The sequence below is a fragment of the Melospiza melodia genome, chromosome 3, assembly GCF_035770615.1.
Source record: "Melospiza melodia melodia isolate bMelMel2 chromosome 3, bMelMel2.pri, whole genome shotgun sequence".
NCBI classification, from domain to species: Eukaryota; Metazoa; Chordata; class Aves; order Passeriformes; family Passerellidae; genus Melospiza; species Melospiza melodia.
In genome coordinates, this window is record NC_086196.1 from 8,740,824 (window position 1) to 8,757,991 (window position 17,168).

At 36.1% G+C, this 17,168-nt stretch overlaps 1 protein-coding gene across 1 annotated transcript in view; it reads left to right on the forward strand.

Moving 5' to 3' along the window:
- The window catches only part of SNTG2 (syntrophin gamma 2), a 119,064-nt gene that overhangs the window by 41,583 nt on the left and 60,313 nt on the right, over positions 1–17,168 (forward strand). Inside the window, exons 7-8 of the mRNA XM_063153410.1 lie at positions 1,282–1,373; positions 13,469–13,596. Coding sequence (XP_063009480.1) covers positions 1,282–1,373; positions 13,469–13,596 — 220 coding nt within the window. The remainder of the gene's footprint in view (positions 1–1,281; positions 1,374–13,468; positions 13,597–17,168) is intronic.

Here is a 17,168-nt window from a genome sequence, read left to right on the forward strand (position 1 = left end):
CATCATGGGGAGATTGGCTTTCTCACCAGGAGCATCTCACTTTCTGCAGCATCTTTGTCTGGGAGCCTGAGAACATGGCACTGCTTCCATAAAGCGCCATTTCTGGAAATAGAAAGCAGCTCAATAGAAGCATACTCAAAAAAAAAGAACTTGCTAGGTATGATCAGACATGTAAGGAACTTAGGAAATGAGCCTTCTCCTGAACTGAACCTGGACCTCCACAAGAGCTTACATGCACCTCTCTAGAATGTTCAGTGTAGCCATTCAGTAGAGGCTGAAACCAAGGTTTGTGAGTCAAGTGATCTTTGGTAAATTACTTGCTATAAATATTCATTCTTGTAATGATAAAAGAAGCAAATAAGGTGTATGGAAAATAGTTAGGACTTAATGGAATATATAAACTGGAGTTACAGAGAATAGCACCCCATTTCAAGAAGAGTTTTTCACAAGTCCGTGCACAAAAGGGAATTCCAGTCATGAAGCATTATGACACATTTAGAAAGCTAAGTAGCAATTGCATTATGCAATAAAGAAATTCCCAAATCACACTGCAGGCAGGATTTAAGTGCGTGCATGCATATTCTGAAGTATTTTGGCTACTCCAGCCATCCCAGAAGGCTCAGGCACTTGTTCCAGCATTCAGTCAGACCAGCTGCTATGCTGGCAGTTTTAGTGCTGTGCTGTGTTCATTGTAACTGCAATCATACTGTGTCTTCCCATCAACCCATATCATCACCATGAGCACATCATCAGGAGTAGCATCTGCCTCCCCTGCTCCCTTCTTATGCATCTCCCTTCCCTACACCATCTCATGTCATGGCAAAATGTCATAACATGGAAATATCTACCTACAGGTCTCACAGCATTTTTTTATCTATTTGACTCCTTTGTTATTGCCAACAAAAAAACCCAGAATTTGACATGGGTTTATCTGTAGATACTGATTAAGTATCACTTAAGGATGAGACAAGGACTGCTTGTTTTGAATATCTCGTTCTCAGTGAAAAAAGGCTTAATCCTGAAGACAGTTAAGCACACAAAAAGACCCCATGAGCACAGCCCCTCTCAGATGACATCTAGAAACCTTTTTTATTTCTAGACATTAAATATAGTGTATGGATATTTAATTGTCTGACTTTCTGAAATACAAGTAGTATTTCTGTCTTGGTTGGGGGAATTATATTAAAAATTCTTCCTGTGTTTTACAACTGGAATAGATGTTGTCTGATATATACATATATTTTTAACATCAGCAGGTTTTTTTTCTTAACTGATTTCCAGGTTCCCCTGGACCATCAAGTGATCACAGCAGTGGAACTTCATCACCTCTCTTTGACAGTGGCTTACATTTGAATGGAAACTCAACTAACACGGTATGCAAATGAATAATAAAAGCATAGTGGATGTGAACTTTATAAGTTCTTTTCTCATTTTGAGCTTCAAAATGCTAGAGTAAGACTAACTTAGCTTTGTTTTTTTTGTTGTTTGCTTTGATTGATTTTAAGTGCTTATACTGTAAAATTGTGTACTTACAAAGTCCACAACACACAGCCATGAACTGGTAGGTTTTTGCTCTGGGACAGTTGAGACATTTGGAAGAGTGAACACAGTAAGATGTAATCATTATTTAGACATGAATTCATGTGAACTTTTGTTATACTTTGTTGCATTATACTGTTTAATTTAATCCAGCTGGAGATGCTGAAATGCAGGTGAAATTAAGAAAATAATGTAAAGTTGAATTTTTGAAGAAAACTTTTTTAATAGGAAAGATAGGGAGAGAAAGAAATAAAAGAGGAAAAAAATGTCTCTTTCTTTTACCCAGAGGATATTCAGTTCTTCTTTCTGTAGTGAACAACTGTGATTAAATTAATTGCAGCACTGTGTGGAAAGAAAAGAAAAAAATTTTTCTCCAGGAAAAGTGGTAGTCACCAAAGAGCATAGGGTGTCTTAGCAAGCAAGAGTGCTGTCCTTTCAGTAATGAAGATTGAAGATGTAAATACTAGCTGTACAAGGACATGGACCTTCATGCTCAAAACCTGTTTGACACCTAACAAATCTCAGCTCTAGTCTTTCAGTTGGATATTAAATGATAGAGAAAGAAGACACACTGAATGGACAGAAGCTTCTCCTCTGTTTTCCCTTTTCTTCTCAGACAGTAATAAAATTGTCTGATGCTTACTGTACTTCTCTCAAGCTTTGCACTTCTTCAACCACTGTCTCTCAATACTACTCCTTAAAGCTTGTTTTCATCTGCTAAAAATACATATATTCATGTATGATGGTATAAAGGCATAATGTACAATAAATAAATAAATAGAAATATGCTTTTCTGTGCTGATACCTGTACCTCAGTGTTTGGTGACCAAAATGGTCATAGATACAAAAGGTTTCATGTTTATTTGTTTGCAGTTATCCAGATGACTGTTAATTTGGACTGCCTTGTACTGTTGTCTTACTAAAGAATCCAAACCTCAGGATCCAGCATTCTGCTCTGCCTGTCCACCAGGTTCTCTGCAGGCAAAGAAAGTCCTTTCTGCAAAGAGCTTACATGATAAGAAAAGGGCTATGGTAGTGATTGCATTATCACATTTTAGTAAATTAGTGCCTACTAAATGCTAGAATGAGTGTGTTGTGATCATTTTTAACAATCATTATGACTGCTTTGAGAACTGCACACTTGTAACTTCTCATATTATAAAAATATAAATAAGTGGCTGGAGTTTTGCAGACTTGTAACAGAGTAATTTAGAGTCAGCACACAAGATAGTACTCAAAAGACTGGGTATAGGCTTGAAATATAAGAAGAAAAACAAAAATTAAAAAAGGTGCAATAGTAAGGTACTGGGTTGATTTTATACAGCACTTAAGTTTTCTGAAGCCTGACATAAACTCATGTGAAGAGCTCATATAAACTAGACACTAAACTCATATAAAATAGACACTATGACCTGGAAGTGGAATAAACAGGACAATCTACATCATAGATTGTAAAATTCATGATCTCCCTTCACAGAAAACAAAATGAAAAATTGCTAGAATCTTATTGTGAAACTCAAAAGCAAGGCCCTACATATTTTGAGCAGGAATGACTGGATGTTGAGATGATGCATTGTATGGTTAAACTTTTCCCTAGCTGTGAGTGTAACTGAGCTATGATCATATCTTGAAAAGTGGTTATGAATGTGTTTCAACTACCATCTAGTGAACACTTCTATTTTATTCAATTAAATATTTTCAGGTTTATGGTAAAGTAAAAGCAGAATTGACATTTCCTGTAATGCTATTGCCTAATGAGACTAATGATATTTAAATCCTGTTTTTACATCACCCTGGCAGGGGAGATCTGACTCACTTTGAGCACTGCATCTTGCAAGTTTGCGTTGCAGTTTTATGTACCTTCCTAACCACACTCAGATCCATGCCATAATAGACAATGCACCTATATTTATAGGTGGAAGTTCTACTCCAAAAAGCACACCATGTAAAGGAAAGGACAGGATTGAGAGCTAAAGAATTACTGTCACTCCAGGTTTACCAAGCTGTCATTTTTGATGGCTTGTAGCATAGGGGCGGTAGTTTAGCAAGCTCTTTCGGCCTAAGAGGATTGTACCATTTTCAGTTCTGGTGCTGTCCTGCCTCTGTTGGACCTGTCTCTGTCACCTCTGCTGTGAAGCATCTGTTGTATGTGATGTGATACCATCTTCAGGATTTATATACATGTTTGTAATATCAGAGCAGTTTGCAGTACAGCACTTTAACGGGGTTCTCTGAAACCCAGAGAAATGAGCCGGAGTGCTCTCTTCACACCTGATTATTTTGTGCTTGGTCACTACTGTGACAAATGCTACAGGGATTGACAGTGGCAGTCACATTCATCTGTACCTTATAAGTAGTTTATTAAACACAATGTAAGCTTCCAGAAGGGAACATAAAACATACAAAGGAGGTGGTTTCAAGGCTAGTGGGTACAGGTTGTTTTCCTGGAGAGTTCTAACTCTAAAACAATGAAGAAAGTGCTTTAGAGATCTACTACCAGATTTCCAAATATCCTAGACAGCTTTCTGGAGAAATTAGTGGTGGAGAAAAATATTGTAAATAAAACAAATTACTGTTTAAGACACCATGGGATAATTTGACAGTTACAATGCAAAGGCAGAATATACTATGTTTTCATTTGTTTGAGAATCCACCTTCCCTGAATTGTCTAAAAATGGTATTCTGATAAGTGAAGTGAGACCAGAATAAATTGTTGTTTTCTGTGTGTTTGTGTAATTTGAGAATTCTAATTTTTATAGTGTATGTTAAGGTTAGTTGGTTAGATTAAGCGAAACAAGCACTTATATTTTTCTAAACAGCTTCAAAATATTTTTCTTTGATGCCTTTGTTTTATCTGCTGAGTTAAATAGTTTTGCTTTAAAAAAGACATTGCTTACTTCATCATCAGGTTTTTAAAAAAGAAAAAATACAAATGCTCAGCTTTTGATGGGACCAGTAGAATGCTACATCTTTAATGTCTATGGTAGTCCTAGTTCCAGAGTGATAAAATGATATGACTCAATCCCAAGCGCTAAATGGCAAAAAGGGAAGAGGATTCAAGACAGGGAGGTGGACACCCTTGGGGAATGTCTGACCAGAACATTGAATTGAGATTGAATGGATGTCCTATGTATGAAAACTTCAATACTCTTGCTTTTTTGAATATTCCTGTAGTGTCTTCCATTTTAGTATAAACACACCATTCTTAAAACTTATTTTAATCATCCTGTAGCTTGCTTTAAGAGAAACTTCAGAATTTCAGTTCAATATCCTTTCTTTTGGAATGATTTCATGTGTTCATGGTTTCAGTTGCCTCTGCCAATTCTCGATCTGAAAATCCATTATTTTCTCATGTAGTATGAAAGCAAGGTAGCTTTGAACTGACTTCCAGTTCAAAGTGTATTATTTGGCAATGTAAATTCATAAAATGATTAATGTAATAAATACAAAATAATCTCACGTAATGGCACGCAATGGTTACTCATTAATTGTCACCATTCCTTCCATTTTTTGCTGAAGTGAAAGATAAAACAGATTAAACACAGCCAGCTGCACTTCAGCAGTTTGCTCTTCTGCTGTGCTGAAGACCTTTATGAAATGAGATGAACACACTGCAAATAAGTTTTCCTCAATTAATAAAATATGAAATTATTATAATGACTCAGTGAACGATAATCCAGATTTTCTGCTTCTGATTATACCTCTCAGAAATCATGGCAATAGAAGCTAGAAGAAAACTTTTAAATAACACCTTCCTACTTTACTACAACAGAGTTGTAAGGAAAATCTTTTGGATTGAAATGTTTGTGTAGATTTAGCTGTACAGAAGTGCTGTTTTTCTAATTGTGATTGGAGTTGATTGGGACTTTCACTATGACATTAATGAAGTGAATAAAAAGTATCTTTAAAAGTCTCATCCTTTCCTTTTATTAATGTCCACAGCCACTGCTAATCCTTTCAGCAGAGTTATTTCTTCTAGTATTTGATTAATCAAATTAACATTTGATTGATCACCTTGATCATTTCTTCTGCACAGAAATTCCCCAGTTAGGTATCTGGTTTTAGTTCTTAATCACATATATTTTCCCCATACACCGCCCTTGCATGTGAATACATTGTTTTTTACAGTTCTTATGAATTTTCTCATTTCAAGTTTTCAGCTGCAGCAGCAGCAGCAAAAAAGAAAACGTATTTGATGTTAGCATAGGTGAACCTTGGCAGTCCAGGTACACATCTATGTGGTTTATAGAGAAAACTGAGAGTAAAATTGAGGTTACAAGATCTCCCTCTAAGCTACATCCAGTGTCTTTCCACAAGTTCCAGCAGCAAATTGACACTGATCTCAGAGAGAGAAGCAAGAGTCAAGGCTCAGATTTTTCCTGAGGGGTGTGCAGACTGTGTGAAATTCAAAGAGTTTCCCAAACCTTGAGCTAATTTTTCTAAGCAAGGACGGCATGCCCCATTTGGGGATATAAAAGGCTGGCAAAAGCTGTTTCTAACAGCTGAAGTTTGATACACTTGCATTTATAGTGTAAAATTATAATGATCTCAACCTTGTATCTTTTATTTTCCTTATATACATTTAATGTTAGGTTTTGAATTCTGACTGCTATTCTAGTTTTTGAGCAGTCATAATTACTTTCTACTTTTTGTGCTGAGATTTGATGTAAACTAGTCTGGTCCCTGTCCCCTACCCCCAAAGGAAGAATTTATCTGGAAAGGTGTTCCAGGCAAGGTTGTTGAGGTTACTCAGAAACCAATTACATACTAGCTTGAGGGAAACAAATTAAAGAAAAAGGTGCAAGATTCTGACAAATAGTCCATATGTATTCTCTAAAAATATCTTACTCAGGTTTTTATGCCATGGGTTCATTAAAAAAATAAAAATGTATTAGCACCTAGCAGCACAGATGCAATGAAATTTTCATAATATTTCCATTGTAAATCACCTCTAGAGAAATTTATATAATTGAAAGGGTTTTCATTTGTTCCTCACTGGTAGAATAGTAATCCAATTGATTTAAATGCATAGCTATTGCATTGAAAGCAGTGTAAGTCCCCAGCAAGTACTGCTCTATGTAAACATTATATATAGGTGCTCAGTGTCTGTAAACTCATGTATTAATTAAAAAGAATTACATATTTTAAAGAGCAGTCATTATATTTCAAAAGCATGTATCTGATGCAACATTAGAATGAAAAGTATTTATTTTCTCTGGTAGGAAAGGAGGAGTTTTTCACATGCTTTTTCACCTTCCTCCCATTTAATTAAGCATCTGTCAATTAAAATATTGTAGATAGAGCTGTGTAATTAAAAGGTGCTTTCAGTGAATTTTGAAGACATCATATTACAACTTCAAATTGTTACTTCACCTGAAAGAGCATGTTTCCTCTATAGAAGACTTTATCTATTAAATGATTTGGTGATGCATACTTTACCAGATAATTACTGTCTTCTTAAAACTGTCACAGAATTGTGCACCTGCATCTATGAATTCCATTAAAAATAAATAAATACAGACCCTCTTCTGAATTCATGCTGCATCAAAGGATGCACAGGTATTTTGATATCGTAATTAAATCCCTCTGAATTCTGAGACAAGTTGAAGGCTCTGACTCCTATCTACAGTAGATATGACCATAATTTGTTTTGTTGTCTGGGCGTCACAAGAGTTTTATTCATGTCTCTACTTCTGGCTATAAATTTGGTATTTTTGTTGTTCAATTATTAAAGTGAGCTAATGTGAGATTCTGATTGCTAAATGGATCAGTCATGTTTTCTTCTCCAGTCAATGGAAAGCCCCTGCTTTCTGTCTGTCCCTGTAATAAGCATTAGCAAACACTCAGCCATACAGAGGGCAGATAGGTTCATTGATATACAGAAAATCAACCTGCCAATATATGTATATATACATACATTTCAATCACAGACCAGACTAAAAACTGTAGAGAGACCACATTGAATTCACTCTGAGTTGAATGTTGCTGGTGTTGTTGCACGAAATTATGTGATCCTAATTCTGTTTTTTTAGAATAAGTGTAAGACAAATCTGTCCATTTGAAAAGTATATTATATTGAAGGCTCTTTTTTGAGTATGCTGAAGCATTTTTAGTAACAGAGCTTTGACAAAACACATTCCAGTTGGCATCAAAAAGATGCATGAAAGCCAGTATTTTCTAATCTAAGAGATTGTCATGAAATCCACTGAAACTTAATGACCAATGTTTTCAGTTATAGCTTAAGGCAATGAAGCTATGCCAAGCTATTTTAGCATTTCAGAGTTTAAGGCATGTCTGGAAAACACTCTTAGTCATATGATTTAATTTTAGGTAGTCCTGTGAGGAAAAGATATTTAAGTGATCCTTATGGACCCTCTCAACTTGAGATAATCTGTGGTTTTATGTTTCTATAATTCAAACCACAGAGTTGTTTTTACATCATAAAAATATATCAATATATAAATATCAAATATGTTAATGTTGCTACCATTTTCATATACATGTTTTACAGAGGGATATTTTATATTCTTTTCAGAAATTCTCAGCAATCCTCACTAAAATGGAAACAGCAAAAATTACTTTGAGAAATAAATAACAGCATCATCATTATCATCTCTTTTTGAACCAGTGTTGACAAAGGCAGTAATCAAGATTAGTCATACCTCTTACATGTGCTCTGTAGAAATATAAATTTACAGAACAGGATCAAGGCTTTAATGATGTACTTTGAAATATTAAATCCTCTAAAGCAGAAATTTGATAAAGTTCAAATTATCAGTAAAAGGTTATATTTTTTCCTAATGGATGGCACACTTGAGTCTTATTTCATAAAATGGTATAATCATAGACACATTTAGGTTAGAGAAGACATCTAAGATCATCAAATCCAACCTGAGCTTAACCAAGAATGGCCGAGTCCAACACCAAACCATGTCTCTAGGTGTCCTGTTTATATACCTTTGAAATATCTCCAAGGACAGTGACTCAATCATTTCCCTGGGAAGCCTGCTCCAACCTTGACAACCTTTCTGTGAAGAAGTTTTCCCTAATATCCAGCCTAAACCTCTCCTGGTGCAACTGTGCAACTGAGGCCATTTCCTCTTGTTCTATCACTCGTTATTTGAGAGAAGAGACCAACCCCTACTTGGCTACAACCTCCTTTCAGGTAACTGTAGAGAGCAATAAGGATGCCCCAGAGGTGCCTTTTCTCCAGCCACTGGCCTTCTTATTCACCCAGGCACACCCAGGCTCATGTTCAGCTGTCAACCAGGACATCCTGGTCCTTTTCCACCATTCCAGGGACTCTGCCCACAGCCTGTAGCACTGCAGGGGACCATCATGACCCATGTGCAGGATCTGGCACTTGGCCTTGTTGAACCTCATACAACGGATAGAGTCTGTCCAGATCCTTCTGCAGTTCCTTCTACCCTGCAGCAGATAACACTCCCACCCGACTTGGTGTCCTCTGCAAACTGACTGGAGGTACACTTGATCCTCTCCTCCAGATCACCAATAAAGATGTTAAACAGGACTGGCCCAAATTCTGATTTGGGGATCACAACTTGTGACCTGCTCCCAGCTGGATGTAACTCCATTTACCAGCACTCTCTGGGCCCAGCCATCCAGCCAGATTTTAGCAAGTGATGGGTGCACCTCTCCAAGCCATGGGCTGCCAGCTTTTCCAAGAGAATGCTGTGGGAGGCAGTAACAAAAGCTTTACTGAAGTCCAGGTAGATAACATGCACGGCCTTTCCCCCATCCACCCAGTCTTGTAATAGAAGATCAGGCTGGTCAAGCAGGACCTGCCTTTCCTAACCCTGTGCTGGCTGTACCTGATCAGCTGGTTGTTCGGCATGTCCCACATGGTAGCACTCAGGATGATTGCTGGTCAAAGCCCCATTCAGCCTGACCTTGGATACCTCCAAAGATGGGGCATCATTTGTCTTTCTGCAAAGCAGACACTGTAATATGAGATTAAAAATACATTTAAAACCAAGTTTAATCTTGCTGAATAATGGGACCCTGAGTATTTCTGATTCCAAGTAAATTAACCCAGCTTCAGCCTTCCTGAAGCCCATGTTTTATGAAAAAGGCTGCATCAACTCAAAATAACACTGTGGCTGCTTTCAAGGGAGGGCCCTAGAAGTAGCTGGAAATTAAATTACTAGAGAAGGTTCAGAAAGACTTTCTTCTGATGACATGATTTTTTTTTGCAGAGATTTAAAATCAATAACAGTTTAAAAGAAAGGGAAACTGAGTTTCCCAAACTCTGTGAATTATATGGCACAAAAAGAGGAAAATTTGACAGTCCCAGCCAGCTGGGATCTTTTCCCCTTCCTTCTTATGCTGTTAGTGGAAACTTAACTATAGAGACATGTCTGATTACATCTCCCCGTTAGTAGTGGACTTTCTGAACTTATTCTACCTCTTGGAAGACTTTTTTGTTGCACCATAATGACTAGTTATATAATTGTTTAAGAAAGCCTAAAACACTTGCCTACAGTGTCATTCATAGGTCAGTGATTGCTAATGGGATACTGAGTCAGGCCCTCCTCCATGTCAGCAGTGCACAGCTGTCCCAGGTAGGTAGTGATTATGTGTCATTAAAACTTGATTCTTGTTCACTGTTCTGTCAAAAACGAGGTTTTTGTGTTCAATCCATTTCTTAATGGGCAGGTGTTAAAGCAAATTGGCATTAATTGGCAACATTGTTGGTGACCTCAGCAGAAAACTGAAGGTATGAAATGATCAAGAGCATAAAAGCTGTGATTACAGAGATGAGCTCTATTTTAGTGCTTTGGAGGAATGATGTGAAGAGTTTTCAAGATGAGCAGCAGTAGCTGTTTAGTGGAGAAATGCCTTGAAGGTCAGCCAGCTCACTACACTGGGTCAGACCAAAGAACCATCCAGCCAAAAAGCTTGTTCCCAGAAGATGCCTTCAAGAGAATGCAAGAACAGAGGAAATATGTGCAATTATTTCTGGGAATATTTCCTGCATCTCTGGTGACTTCTGACATAGATGCTTCCTGAACCAGTTTGTTATATAGACTAACACATTCATTCTCTGTTTTTATCCTATGTCTTTTACTTCTAATCAATACCCCTGCTTCTTATGTGAAAATACCAAGTGAACCACTGTTTCTTAACCCCTTTCTCTGTTATTTATTTTTTACACATCTCAGTCATACAATTCCCTCTGCAGTTTCTTTTCCAGCCCAATGAATCTTTGTTTATCTAATTGTTAAAAAAAAAATTTCAAGATCTAAATTTTGAGTTGTAATCACCTGTTCATATCCCATAACAGTGGGAAAAGTTAATATTGTTTTTCGTCATGTGCATTGCTCATGCATGCATTGATCATTGCATACATTTATCTACTATATTTTTAGCAGTTCTTTTATCTCTCATTCAGTATATTGAGCTTCTTAGACAGTGCTTTCTCTTGTTTTTTTTACTTGCTTCCTTCTCAATTTCTTATTTTTATCCTTGTGTTTTGCCGAGAATATATCACGGAGTCTCAGATTGAATTGTTCATAGATTACAGGTTAAATAGAACAAAATGAGCTGCTGGTCCTATGATAGAATTTTGTTTCTCTGCAATGGTCTTATGGACATAAGTATTCCCTGGTTTGCCCTTAAGAAAATGAAGAGGAGTAATTCCAACTTTATGCTCTACAATAAACTGGTTAGTAGAGTATGGCTTCATAAGAAATACATATTTGACACTTAGACTAGCTTGACCCCTTCATACCCTTTTGCTGTTCTTGGCCATTAATGTTCAGATCATGCAGTAGGGTCTCTGCAGATATAAGTAGTTTGGAACTGTGGGAAAAAAATAAATTATTCCTTCTAGTGTACTTTTCAAATATCAAATCTTTGAAATTGTCTGGGGAAGACCCATTTGCTTTAGGAGTTCTCAGCAGTTTTAACAGTTTAGTATTTTGACATGAATATTTCTATGCTGCAGTTTCATAGCTTTGGGGTTAATAGATATTTGACCAAGTGATGTTGGCCAATTTTCCCTTTCAATTCATTAACTTAATGAATAGCTGTGATGTACATTTTCTAAAATTCTAGGTTTTCCTTGCATTGAGATACTTTTTCTTTATGCTGATACCCTACTGAAGCATTTGATTGAAGTGCAAGGGACTCAAATGGAAACATTAAATTGCCTATGTGGCCTACTAATTTTTTTTTTCCTGCCAAATGCTCTTAAATTACCTAGAATATTACAGAATATTTATCAGGATGTTCAATAACCTGTTAAAAGAAGTAAAATTAATAATTCACAAGAAAAATATATTTATGTTTAAATTCTCTAGATGTTTTCTGCATCTTGAGAGTTTAGAGTGTGGGAACAATCAATGATGTTGTTCCAGGAATTTTTGTGTTCCTTTATTTTCTCATTCTTGCATTCAGTGATCATAATCAAGTATTTCTATACTTGATATAAATGTCTGGGAATAAAACAATGTCTTGTTTTATTCCTAGACATTTTGGTTTCCAGACAGACAATGTTAGATTATGTTGATCCTTTTCAACTTCAGATTGCATGGGTTTCTGTCAATTATTTTGGTTCATACAGAATTCTGTAATAAGTGTCAGATTCTTCATTGTGATACTAATAAATTTATTCTAGATTTTAAAGTCACCTTAGCTTTTTGTGTCTAATTTCATAAAACAAAATTAGTGTGTGTACTTGATTATGAAATACTCATACTGCAAAAACACCAGGACATCTCAGTCAAATGAGACCTGTATGGTTCTAGGGGATAGCAAATGCTCTAAATGAAATTCTTGTCCCCAAAATAAATTCTGTCTAAAACACTCCTTTATGCTACCAACTCCAGCAATTTCATTACAATTTGTTCTTTTACTAGGAAATTATACTTCTGTCATTAAGTCTCAGTCATCCTGTTAGAATTTGAAACTCATTATTTTGATTTATTTAAAGAAGTAAATAGATCAGCCCTTGTTGACTGTAAGAAGGGGCTTTAAGGGGGAAAATGTAATCCTAAATCCTTATGAGCAAGTAAAAGAAACAGATCATTCCTAGAATGCTTTTTATTATGTGTAAGTTTTATGGGTTTTGAACACCTGGCAGAACAGAACTGAATTTGGGTCATTCTGTGCTTTCTTTGCTTTCATAAATACTACTCAGTGATTCTGAACAGCTCATATAAAAATAATTAACTTTCAACTCTGTTTTCTACTGGAAAGTTCTCCGCTCAGTGTAGGATAAAAAATTTTGGTTTGGAAAGAGCACAAATGCCTAACTTTGACCTAAATGTATGTGTCTGTAAATCTTTCTCAGCCAACTTTGTGTAAATTTTACTGGTATCTTTATAAAAGAGTGAAATGCTCAACTCTTGCCTTTCTAGTAGAGACATTTGAAGAAAGACTTCAAAGATAAAATTTCAAAAGTCATCCATCTATAGTATGATAACACAGGAATAAGAATTTTAAATCTACTCCTAAATTATATAAGAGCACAATGCACAAATAAATATTCTAGTGTAGTATTTAATTAGGATATTATTTCTATCCTTTTCTCTTGATGATAGAAGGATGCAGAAGAGTCATACAGAACAAATTAATTTAAGCTACAAATGTATATTATGCAGCATTTAGAATAAAATCATGGTATTTATGGCTGAAAGCTCTTTACTTTCTAGTATCAGTTATCAATATTAACAAAAATTTAGATGTGTTTAATGTTAAAGCAATCCTGAAATTGCACTGAAGAGCAAAATATCAAGATGGGTAACATACAAGTTTTCATTTCTCTACTCCACTCTGAGTTTCTTGAATACTTTTATTGTGATGATTATTCACTTCTGAGACAAACAGAGCCAGAGATGCATATTCATGGGTTTTTCACTCTATTGTATTCTAAGCTCTCCTACTGTTTCTCATTTATTCTGCACAGGCTCCATCATCACCTTCTTCACCCATAGCTAATGAACCAAAATACGAGAAGCGCTGGCTAGACACCTTATCAGTTCCTCTGTCGATGGCTCGAATCTCGAGGTACAAAACCGGAACAGATAAATTAAGGTTTGTAATCTGAAAGGGGAGGCACTGGGTTAGTTAGCTGTACAAAGTGTTTTGCTGTGGATTGTTGGCTTTACAGGACCTGAGTGGAGATATGCAATTCTTCTTATTAAAAGCTATGCAGTTCATCTTCTCCCAAGATTAATGGTATTCATGGTGATTACCAAAGATAAGGTAAAGCTCCTACAAATACATTTCTATAATCTGTTGTATCTTGGGAATTCAGTTAGCATCAGCAGCTAGCACAAAAGTTAATCCTGGTGCTATGTGAATGAATTTTGAAGCTACTACATTCCCTTCAGTATACCTAATAGGATACTTCTGTATTCCCCAATTCTAATATTGTCAATTAACTCCCCTTTTTCATTATAAATGATGACACAGTGCATAATCATCATGCCTGTGCTATCATGTCATGTAGATATACTTTTATCAGTGTCATAAAGAAACTCATATTGATGAGATTTTGGCAAAGTACATGGTACAAAATACTGGATTTTTGATCATAGATTTTTTTTTGCATCTCAGAGACATAACTAATGGTTAATAAACTGTGGAATAGAATGTCAGAGGCTATTTTACTGGGCTGCAGGAAATATAAAAGCAAAAGTGAAGTTTAATAAAGCTTCAATAAATAATATGCTTGAGAAAGTTTTACACATTGCAGAATACATAAGCTTTTTCTGCAAACCATTCTATGGTACAACTCTCTCAAATCTACCAGTAGTTGTAGGCCAAGCAGTCTATAGTTCTCCATATGGATCAGAACAGGAGTTTATTCACTGTCCTTATTTTCCATGGTCTTTAGGGGTTGCCCTATTTTTATTTGCCTTTAATCCATATTAAGGAGATAATTGGAATCTCTATAGAAGAATCAATGTACAGGTCACTTGCTATGAGGAGGTACCAGAAATTCGTGTGAAAACCTTTATTGACTTCTGCCAGATTTTTTACCTGTTTCCTCAAAATGACCTGAAACACATTATTTTTCTAGTAGGACAGATATGCTGCTTTAACTTACAGTAATTCATCTTCTAAGGCAGTTGGCAGCTCCTCTCCCAGACTTTGTGTTAAAGCATCACAGGTGAATCATAAATTGTCCAGAAAAGTTTTAGCTTCTTCCACAGACTTTCTTTGAACTCTTAATTCTCTTCAACTTAGTGTCTCATCACTTCTCCACCACTTTCTTCCTCTCTACTTCAACTAACAATTTCTGCTGTTCAGTGTTGTCCAACCTATCACAGACCTATTACATTCAAGGCTTAGACATTCAGTGAATTAAATAAAAAAATCTCAGTGTTCACATTTAGGCATCAACTTATCATCAGTGTTCTAGAATATGAAGGATAAATGAAAGAGGATAGAACATTTAAACCTCTGACTTCAGTTACCACCCTGATAAATTTCATTCCTGTGCTGTGTACTTTACACATTGGGTGGAGAAATCCCAAGGGATTCCAGTTCCCAGAAGAGTGGCATGTGAATTTTGAGAATTCTCTGAAGTAAAACGGCTCCAGCTTTGTACTGGCTCTGGCTGAGATGGAGCTCATCTTCTTTATAGTAGTGCACATGGTGCTGTGTTTTCATTTGTGACTAAAGCAATATTAATAGCATACCAGTATAGTGGTTGTTGCTGACCAGGGCTTGCAGACCATCAAGGCTTTCTCTTTTTCTTGGTCTGTCCTACACAGTAAATAAACCCAGGGTAGGCAAGAATTTAAGAGGAGGCATAAGCAGGACCAGTGAACCAAACTGACCAAAGGAATATTCCATGATGTGCAGTATCTTTGCTCAGCAATAAAAACTGAGCAGAGAGGGCGTGGGGAAAGTGAGCCATTTCATGGAGACTGTCAGGATATCATTCTGCTTGTGAGAGATAGTGAGTGGTTGTATTTGCATCACTTGCTTTGTTGTAATTTCGTTAGATGGGGGTTTTCCCTCTTCTGTTTATTTATTAAACTTCCTTTATTTCAGTTTATGATGTTTTTTCTTCTTCAAATCCTCTCTGCTATGCCTCTGGAGAGGGCTGGGGGAGTGAATGGCAGTGTGGATTCCTGGCTGCTGGCCCGAGATCAACCCATCACAGATATGTTTTTTGTGTAAGATCTGAGGAACTTAGTGCTTTCAGTTTTAGTCTTGGAGAGACATATTCTCTTGTGATGTATCTCACTCCCATATATATTTAGTATATATTCCACTCTTCTATTATTAGTGGGTGTTTTATTATTGTTGTATACACTCTGAAGGAGTATGAACTAATGCCATAAAGCCTACTGTCATCTCATGATACTTTACTTCTAGAGTAAGTGCTCCTTGCTTGTTTTGGTGAACCGACAAATCATCTATATGAGCATTAAAGGGATATTGCCTTGAGGCTAAGTGTGGATGAGGCGTTTCCCATATTCTTACTAAAAGTGGGATTTCTGTGCCTGAGGACACCAGACTCTTCTTACCATGTACTGAAATGCATGTATGTATTTTTGTTATTATCCAACTCATATCCTCTTTTTGCATTTCCCCATGTTCATATATGTATAGTGTCCAACATATGTCTTCTGTAATTACTCTCTAAAATCAAATATTTGCTCTGCATGAAATAAAACCCCTGATCAGTCTAGATAAAAATCCAGCTTTCAACCACATCTGCCTGTCTTTGTTCCCTTTTAGATTGCAGCCATCAGTCTAAAGCCATTGGAGTGAGCACAAATTCATTCCCCTGAATAGATCTCAGATCCTTCTGACTGATTTCCTAATTTTACCATATTTATTTGGAGCCTATTTTCATACATGGCTTGACAGCATGTTTGTTTTGCCTGTACTACATGAGTCCATGAGTCTGTCATAACTTGTATGTATCCGGCATGTTCTTGGGCTGTATTATATCCTTTGTGGTTAAACTGTGCAGTTTAAATTCTTCTGTAGTTCAGTTGAGTTTTCTAGTAGCTTTGCCCAAAAAAAAGGCATGCTTTCAGCATACTCTTGTGTCATGAGATGGCCAAGATCGCATGTATCTGTTTGATTCTAATTTGTTGTTCATGTGAAAAGAAAGGCAACTTGCCTCTGGCTTTTCATTTCACTTGACTTTTTATTGTATTTTTCACAGGAAGTCTTTAGACTGTGACTTAATGACACAAGAATATTTTTTTCATATATTTTTAATTCTGTTAACACCATATGCATTAACAGAAACAAGAGAGAATGGGATAGGTATTTTCCTTCCATATAAAGGAATGGCTAAAATACTGCACACTGGGCATGTGAAATATGTTTATCAATACCACAAAACAAAAGCAAAAAAAATTTCCTCTGAATATTTTAAAGGAAAGATAAGAAACATTGTAGATGTCATTCCTGTTTTCAATGGAAGATTAAACTTTGTATCAACTACTGAAATCAGCTTGAATTAGTGTATTTCAAATTCTTGATATGGTTGGAGTCTGTCTGAAGGTATTTATATATGTAGCATGCTAATTAGTCTTTTTGGTTAGTTAGAAATTCATCATTTTTTTATTCATTTGCCCTTATTATATAGCACTTCTGCTTTTATTATTGTAGACTTCTCACTAATCCATCAA